This window comes from Oncorhynchus nerka, linkage group LG20 (genome assembly GCF_034236695.1).
Source record: "Oncorhynchus nerka isolate Pitt River linkage group LG20, Oner_Uvic_2.0, whole genome shotgun sequence".
Taxonomy (NCBI): Eukaryota; Metazoa; Chordata; class Actinopteri; order Salmoniformes; family Salmonidae; genus Oncorhynchus; species Oncorhynchus nerka.
In genome coordinates this window covers 50,163,674-50,172,783 of record NC_088415.1, presented here as the reverse complement: position 1 = coordinate 50,172,783, position 9,110 = coordinate 50,163,674, and the positions used below count along the sequence as shown (strand labels likewise).

The 9,110-nt window shown below is 42.4% G+C and overlaps 1 protein-coding gene across 2 annotated transcripts; it reads left to right on the top strand.

Moving 5' to 3' along the window:
* The first annotated feature begins 227 nt into the window (after positions 1 to 227).
* Positions 228 to 2,261, top strand: LOC115102706 (transcription initiation factor TFIID subunit 10-like). 2 transcript variants are annotated; one of them, XM_029622934.2, is made up of 6 exons: positions 228 to 332; positions 468 to 624; positions 929 to 1,083; positions 1,342 to 1,406; positions 1,538 to 1,652; positions 2,001 to 2,261. In XM_029622934.2, the coding sequence occupies exons 2-6, from the start codon at positions 495 to 497 to the stop codon at positions 2,091 to 2,093; spliced, it is 558 nt and encodes a 185-aa protein (XP_029478794.1). In that variant the 5' UTR covers positions 228 to 332; positions 468 to 494; the 3' UTR covers positions 2,094 to 2,261. The 2 variants fall into 2 exon arrangements, with proteins under 2 accessions (XP_029478794.1, XP_029478795.1); XM_029622935.2 differs by having other exon boundaries at positions 269 to 624; positions 2,004 to 2,261.
* Positions 2,262 to 9,110: the final 6,849 nt, after the last annotated feature.

The following is a 9,110-nucleotide window of genomic DNA, read 5'->3' as shown; positions in this document are numbered from 1 at the left end:
TTCATCGTACGACTCATTATCGCCACCTACCGGCCTTTGGGCTATACGTGACTGTGTTCATAAAACGTGAAAATCAGAAAGATCTTAATCTATATATTTATTCTAGAAACGTTTGCATACGATATAAGCTACAATAGATAAACTAAACCACCTCACACATGTGGTGGTGTCTTCTTCAGTGTGTCCAATCGATTCGCCATGGTGGATGAAAATCTGCGCATATTTTCCTGGGGGGAACCATTAGAAGCACAAGAGATGTTTACGCCGGACTTTGAAATCGAAGCACACGGAACGCGAAAAAAATAAGACAAACAGTTTCGCAGGCTAACAAGGTAATAGTGGATGAAGGATCTTACTTTTCTTTATTTGCCCATAAACTATCGTAAAATGTTATTTTTGGCACTCAATTGAATCCTTTCACTTCAGCAAGCAAACTTAATTGTGTTACTTTTGGCCATTTTACCAAGCGAACTGCGGTGCAGCCAGCGACAAACATGAACGTTGATACTCCACAGCCAGTCATGACAGGGGGCTCTTCAAATTCCTCGACATCCAATAATTGCCTCACTAACAACAATGCAGCAATTAACGTCAGCAGCATACCCTCGGTTGCCATAAGTAATTGTAAGTATTCAGACGAGTTTTGAGGTTATGAACAGCTTTATGAGCTGGCTTAATACATGGTTACACCAATTCATGGTCTGCTGTCTACTGTAGCTAGGTTAGAACTTTTGTCGAAATTGTTTAAGTACAGTAGCCCACACCATATAGCACTGTGCAGAACTGGAGAACCATCTTAGAGCTAGTCCTGTTCATTGCTTGCTGCTTTGTGAAACACCGTCTTAGACCACTGCTGGACCTTGGCTATCAACATCTTAGCTACATTTAGAAAGATATTAAACCATGCATTTCTCTGTATTTGTTTCAGCCCCAACCACCGCTGCCATGGCCACACCATCTGGCACATCCGTGTCCAACGGCGTGTATGTGCCTAGTGGCATTGCCAACGGCGACGTGAAGCCTGTAATCACAACCACACCACTAGCTGACTTTCTTATGCAATTGGAGGACTACACTCCTACAGTGAGTCAAACCCCCATAATTGGAGTAATCTTTGTTTAAAAAAAATACAAATGTACATGACTTTTTTCACATACCTAGGCTGACGTCAACAGTCGCTTGGTATATGGACTAATGCATATTTGGGTTATGTAGTTAACAGGTGCCTCTGATTCACTTAGCATGTAAATGTCCTCTGGTGTCTATTGTGAGATGCTAGTGTACCAAAAAAAACAACTAATTGCAATGACTTCAGTTCAACCTCTACCATGTTTTTGCCAGATCCCTGATGCAGTGACAGGCTACTATCTCAACCGGGCCGGCTTTGAGGCATCTGATCCGCGAATGTAAGCATGCCTCTTAGCTCCTTAACTGCCAAGAGTCCTCTCCCATCTATTTCAGCTTTTACACCAGTTCAATTCAATATTAACTCACGTGAGCGCCAAACGTGAACATTATTTATGTCCATCATTTTCAGAATCCGTCTAGTCTCCCTCGCGGCTCAGAAGTTCATCTCAGACATTGCTAACGATGCCCTGCAGCACTGTAAAATGAAGGGAACTGCCTCGGGGAGCTCCAGGAACAAGACAAAGGTTAGTACATTTCTAACCTAACGTTGCAGGCGTAAAAGAAACACATGAGCAGCGTTTCTTTCTTACTGGTCCAGACGAGAGAGAAAAACGGTCGGGGGAGGTTCTCTTCTGCCCTGTTCAGCCAATCCAGTAAATGTAAAGAAGTTAAGATGGAGTGTCGCCTTGGTTTTAACGTCTCCCCCAAAAAAGTCTCACCACAGGCTCTTTTTCCATTTCCCATGAAATTAACACATGAACGAACTGTTGTTAATGTGAGATGCACAGAATGATTCATGCACAAGTATGAATGCGGTTTGTATCTTTTTGATTGGTTTCTCACTCTGTCCTCCCACCTCTTTCCTCCCAAAGCAGGACAAGAAGTACACACTGACCATGGAGGACCTCTCCCCTGCCCTTTCTGAGTATGGCATCAACGTAAAGAAACCTCATTACTTCACATAGGAAATTGGTCTTACACTGTCGCAACCCCCTATGATCATGGTTCAGATGTCAGTAGAATATTAATTGCAGTCACTGTTTTTATTTTTTTTTAAGTAGGGCATACTTTGCTTCATGTGGAATTTTGATCTTGTACTATTTTATCGATACAAATAAAATGTTAAACAATGACTTTCTGACTTTGTGCTTTGTTGCCTTTTTGTTTATGTAGTCTGGTGATAACAAGGGGAAGAGTTGTTGGTAAAATATTTATCAGGATGGTGTAACAGTACTAAAAATAGTATTTAACCTTAGGTTGAGTGGGGGCAGTCGGTAAGAGAGAAAGTGTCTTTTTGTAGGCACTAACTCCCCCATGGTTCGTTGGACAAAGCCTATGAAGAAAATAAATGGTGTTTTTGGATAAATGCTGAAAATAAGGTATGTGGTATACACAGGCTTAGGAGATTTTATACATTTTGTTTAATGAGAATCTTAATTGGCTAACATCACATTTTGTGAATTGAAGAATTTATGTAATAATAAAAAAATGACATAAAGCCTTCATAATTCATGAAGGTCATGTTAACTGACTGCTAATTATATCATAGCACAAAACTTATAAGATCTATGCCTGCAACTTCAGACCTTATTTTAGGCGTTCATATCGAAACTGTTCTTTCATCATTCATTTTTTTCACATAGGGATGGCAGAAGAAAATATGGTTTTAGGACTACAAGCTGGCGAACTCTATATTTGTCCTTGTAGTCAGCCGTAGTAAATGTCCACCCTTCCGTAGATTTATGAAGTGCAGTTCTTTTTGAATTATAAATGACATGCTTTTGTCTAACCACTGAATAGTTTCACCTATTGCTTTACTTGTGAAAGTAAATCACAATGAATGTTTAGCCCCATAATCCCAATTGACCCGATTGTGTTCTTTGACGTCACAATTGAAGGACAAGTAGTTCTATTGCTTTAATAGCTATGAAATCCCAGAGCTATCAAGTTGGCTAGCCATCCAGCATTATCCTTCCATACAGCGGGAAAGCTAGGCGCTAGCTAACTTTGTCCCAAAATGTGATGACGAATGTAGCAAGCTGGCTAGCTATCACATTGAGGCTCAAAAACAACTTTCCATAATAATATCTACACAAGTGGTCTTGAGCAATGGATAATGCATTGCTAATGGTAAGTGATAGCATTTGATTTGTAACGTTAGTAGTTAGCTAGCTAAGGATAGCTTGCTTGAAGACGACGGTTGACCATAGCCTCTGCGAATCCAAGAGTGGAAGACCCCTTTCTCGTCTCTTAACATGTAGGCTCACTTTTTGTGAACAGTAGTAATGGGTTGTTTGCGAACGAGTTGGCTCTAAGAGCCGGCTCGCATATCAGAAGAGCCGAATCTATCTACAAAAATATTTAAAACATAAGATATGAATAATCAAAAGATTTAAATGAAAATAATTAACTAATTAAAATAATATAGGCCTAAATACACACATTTGTTCTGACTGTCTGCTCAGACTAACAGCCTCACCTGTTGTTCCTGTCAATCAGAAACGCAGTGTCAACCAATGAACCAAAGATGCGTGAGGGAGGGCCGAGCCAACTCACTCACAGTCACACACTTAGCAGCCAGGAGAGAGAGGAAGGACAGCTGTGAAAACAACAGCTGGAAAATGAGTCGGAAGCACAGTAGCATTTGGATGCATTTTAATAATGTAGACAAGAGCACAGTGTAGAATTTGCCAAAACAAAATCTCATATAAAGCCAGTTCTACCAGTTAATGCCAAAGTCTATGTCTGTAGCAAAACAAGGCCAAATTGATATTGTACTGGCTAAAATGATTGCCACCGATTTCCAGCCATTTTCAATTGTGGAGGACAGAGGTTTTAGAAATTATAGCAATAGTCTAAATCCAATGTACACAATTCCAAGCAGGAAAACCCTTTCAAAATCACTTATTCCACAACTGTACGAGAGCACACAGGCTTCAGTGCTGCTGGTTATACCATGGCAATAAAGAAAAGAGGGACCAGTTTCATGTTTTAAGTGGGATGTTGCAGTTTTGCAAATTGTTATTCATTTTTCTTTGGTGCAATATTCTATTATGTTCTTCAGATTGTATTAGTTTTGAATGGTTAGATTTATATGCACTTTGTTCATATACATTAAAAAGTTATACTTTAACTGCAAATGTTTAATATAATTATTTTTATTAAAAAACCAATACATTTTTAAATACATTGTAGTGAAGGTTGAGTATGATTTAATTTATTAATTTAATTAGAATTGTTTTAACACCAATCATAGTCAAAATATCCACAGGGAAGTGTTATTAGTCCGACTTTCAGTACACTGGTCTGCTGGGGCGGCAGGTAGCCTAGTGGTTAGAGCGTTGGGCCAGTAACCGTAAAGGTTTCTGGATCGAATCCCCAAGCTGACAAGGTAAAAATCTGTTGTTCTGCCCCTGAACAACCCACTATTCATAGGCTGTCATTGTAAGAAAGAATGTGTTCTTAACTGACTTGCCTAGTTAAATAAAGGATAAATAAAAAATGTGGTTGGTAGTTCTGTTTTTTATTTTTATATACACATATATATATACACACACACAGTGGGGCAAAAAAGTATTTAGTCAGCCACCAATTGTGCAAGTTCTCCCACTTAAAAAGATGAGAGGCCTGTAATTTTCATCATAGGTACACTTAAACTATGACAGACAAAATGAGGAAAAAAATCCAGAAAATCACATTGTAGGATTTTTAATGAATTTATTTGCAAATTATGGTGGAAAATAAGTATTTGGTCACATACAAACAAGCAAGATTTCTGGCTCTCACAGACCTGTAACTTCTTCTTTAAGAGGCTCCTCTGTCCTCCACTCGTTACCTGTATTAATGGCACCTGTTTGAACTTGTTATCAGTATAAAAGACACCTGTCCACAACCTCAAACAGTCGCACTCCAAACTCCACTATGGCCAAGACCAAAGAGCTGTCAAAGGACACGAGAAACAAAATTGTAGACCTGCACCAGGCTGGGAAGACTGAATCTGCAATAGTTAAGCAGCTTGGTTTGAAGAAATCCACTGTGGGAGCAATTATTAGGAAATGGAAGACATACAAGACCACTGATAATCTCCCTCGATCTGGGGCTCCACGCAAGATCTCACCTCGTGGGGTCAAAATGATCACAAGAACGGTGAGCAAAAATCCCAGAACCACACGGGGGGACCTAGTGAATGACCTGCAGAGAGCTGGGACCAAAGTAACAAAGCCTACCATCAGCAAGGGCATTGAAGATAAAACGTGGCTGGGTCTTTCAGCATGACAATCATCCCAAACACACCGCCTGGGCAACGAAGGAGTGGCTTCGTAAGAAGCATTTCAAGGTCCTGGAGTGGCCTAGCCAGTCTCCAGATCTCAACCCCATAGAAAATCTTTGGAGGGAGTTGAAAGTCCGCGTTGCCCAGCAACAGCCCCAAAACATCACTGCTCTAGAGGAGATCAGCATGGAGGAATGGGCCAAAATACCAGCAACAGTGTGTGAAAACCTTGTGAAGACTTACAGAAAACATTTGACCTCTGTCATTGCCAACAAAGGGTATATAACAAAGTATTGAGATAAACTTTTGTTATTGACCAAATACTTATTTTCCACCATAATTTGCAAATAAATAAATAAAAAATCCTACAATGTGATTTTCTGGATTTTTTTTCTCATTTTGTATGTCAAAGTTGAAGTGTACCTATGATGAAAATTACAGGCCTCATCTTTTTAAGTGGGAGAAATAGCACAATTGGTGGCTGACTAAATACTTTTTTGCCCCACTGTATATATATATAATCGGAAAGTATTCAGACCCCAATGTTTTCCTCATCAGCTACGCACAATACCCCATAATGACTAAGCGAAAACAGTTTTTTTTTAAATGTTTGCAAATGTATAAAAAAGAAAAAAGGGAAAGATCTTATTTGCATAAGTATTCAGACCCTTTGCTATGAGACTCGAAATTGAGCACAGGTGCATCCTGTTTCTATTGATCATCTTTGATGTTTCTACAACTTGATTGGAGTCCACCTGTGGACTATTCAATTGATTGGACATGATTTGGAAAGGCCCACACCTGTCTATATAAGGTCCCACAGTTGGCAGCGCATGTCAGAGCCAAAACTAAGCCATGAGGTCAAAGGAATTGACCGTAGAGCTCCGAGACAGGATTGTGTCGAGGCACCAATCTGGGGTACCAAAACTGGGGTACCAAAACATTTCTGCAGCATTGAAAGTCCCCAAGAACACAGTGGCCTCCATCATTCTTAAATGGAAGAAGTTCCTAGAGCTGGACGCCTGGCCAAACTGAGCAATCGGGTGAGTAGGGCCTTGGTCAGGGAGGTCACAAAGAACCCAATGGTCACTCTGACAGAGCTCCAGAGTTCCTCTGTGGAGATGGAAGAACCTTGCAGAAGGGGAAGGAAATGGGGTTACCTAGTCAGTTGTACAACTGAATGCCTTCAAATGAATTGTGTCTTTCGCATTTAACCCAACCCCTCTGAATCAGAGAGGTGCGGGGGGCTGCCTTAATCGACATACACGTTCAGAAGGACAACCATTTCTGCAGCACTACACCAATCAGGCCTTTATGGTAGAGTGGCCAGACGGAAGCCACTCCTCAGTAAAAGGCACACGACAGTCCACTTGGAGTTTGCCAAAAGGCACTTAAAGAAGACAGGTCGCTCCTACCAGGTGGCGTGGCGAGAATCTGTCTCCTCACCACGCGCTCTCACCACTGGCGTCCCCCAGGGCTCTGTTCTAGGCCCTCTCCTATTCTCGCTATACACCAAGTCACTTGGCTCTGTCATAACCTCACATGGTCTCTCCTATCATTGCTATGCAGACGACACACAATTAATCTTCTCCTTTCCCCCTTCTGATGACCAGGTGGCGAATCGCATCTCTGCATGTCTGGCAGACATATCAGTGTGGATGACGGATCACCACCTCAAGCTGAACCTCGGCAAGACGGAGCTGCTCTTCCTCCCGGGGAAGGACTGCCCGTTCCATGATCTCGCCATCACGGTTGACAACTCCATTGTGTCCTCCTCCCAGAGCGCTAAGAACCTTGGCGTGATCCTGGACAACACCCTGTCATTCTCAACTAACATCAAGGCGGTGGCCCGTTCTTGTAGGTTCATGCTCTACAACATCCGCAGAGTACGACCCTGCCTCACACAGGAAGCGGCGCAGGTCCTAATCCAGGCACTTGTCATCTCCCGTCTGGATTACTGCAACTCGCTGTTGGCTGGGCTCCCTGCCTGTGCCATTAAACCCCTACAACTCATCCAGAACGCCGCAGCCCGTCTGGTGTTCAACCTTTCCAAGTTCTCTCACGTCACCCCGCTCCTCCGCTCTCTCCACTGGCTTCCAGTTGAAGCTCGCATCCGCTACAAGACCATGGTGCTTGCCTACGGAGCTGTGAGGGGAACGGCACCTCAGTACCTCCAGGCTCTGATCAGGCCCTACACCCAAACAAGGGCACTGCGTTCATCCACCTCTGGCCTGCTCGCCTCCCTACCACTGAGGAAGTACAGTTCCCGCGCAGCCCAGTCAAAACTGTTCGCTGCTCTGGCCCCCAATGGTGGAACAAACTCCCTCACGACGCCAGGACAGCGGAGTCAATCACCACCTTCCGGAGACACCTGAAACCCCACCTCTTTCAGGAATACCTAGGATAGGATAAAGTAATCCTTCTCACCCCCCTTAAAAGATTTAGATGCACTATTGTAAAGTGGCTGTTCCACTGGATGTCTTAAGGTGAACGCACCAATTTGTAAGTCGCTCTGGATAAGAGCGTCTGCTAAATGACTTAAATGTTAAATGTAAATGTAAGAACTCAGACCATGAGGAACAAGATTCTCCGGTCTGATAACACCAAGCATCACGTCTGGAGGAAACCTGGCACCATCCCTACAGTGAAGCATGGTGGTAGCAGCATCATGCTGTGGGGATGTTTTTCAGCGGCAGGGACTGGGAGACCCGTCAGGGTTGAGGGAAAGATGAACAGAGCAAAGGACAGAGAGATCCTTGATGAAAACCTGCTTCAGATCTCTCAGGACTTCAGAGTGGGGCGAAGGGTTACCTTCCAATAGGACAACAACCCTAAGCACACAGCCAAGACAATGCAGTAGTAGCTTTGGGGCATGTCTCTGAATGTCCTTGAGTGGCTCAGCCAGAGCACGGACTTGAACCCGATCAAACATATCTGGAGAGACCTGAAAATATCTGTGCAGCGACACTCCCCATCCAACCTGACAGAGCTTGAGAGGATCTGCAGAGAAGAATTTGAGAACCCCCCCAAATACAGGTGTGCCAAGCTTGTCGCACCATACCAAAAAAAACTCACGGCTGTAATCACTGCCAAAGGTGCTTCAACAAAGTACTGAGTAAATGGTCTGAATACTTATGTAAATGTGATATTTCCGTTTTTAAAATTTGCAAATATTTATGAGATTCTATTTTTGCTTTGCCGTTATGGGGTATTGTGTGTTGATTAATGAGGGGGGGAAACTATTTAATCAATTTAACAATAAGGCTGTAACAAAATGTGGAATAAGTCAAATGGTCTGAATACTTTCCCGAATACACCGTATATACTGATGCAATTTGACAGTGACAAACACTTTCACGATATGGCCGAGCCTAAACGAACCACAGCTGATTTGCAAGGAAACGTGCCTTTGTGCACTACATTTGGTTACATTCGGCCATTATTGTTGACATATTGTGCATCACCTGCAACGCTTGAAAGGATTGAAAATACAAGTGACAACCTACTAGCGCCACAAAAAGTTGGGTAAACAACCCTTTCCTGTGGATCCCATGTCATACTGACAAAAGAACAAACAGCATGTACAACTGGTAAAACAAATGTAAACATTCTGGATGGTGGAGACTATGACGTCTTTTTTAGGGCGACTGATAATTCATGGAGTTTTTTTAATTTGATAAAAAATATAAAAAAATATTTCACCTTTATTTAA

Excerpts from the sequence above, each read along its gene's own strand:
- LOC115102706 (XM_029622934.2), top strand. The coding sequence starts at position 495 with ATGAACGTTGATACTCCACAGCCAGTCATGACAGGGGGCTCTTCAAAT. Across the intron at positions 1,084-1,341 it reads TGGAGGACTACACTCCTACA|ATCCCTGATGCAGTGACAGG; the intron begins GTGAGTCAAACC and ends TGTTTTTGCCAG. Across the intron at positions 1,407-1,537 it reads GAGGCATCTGATCCGCGAAT|AATCCGTCTAGTCTCCCTCG; the intron begins GTAAGCATGCCT and ends CATCATTTTCAG.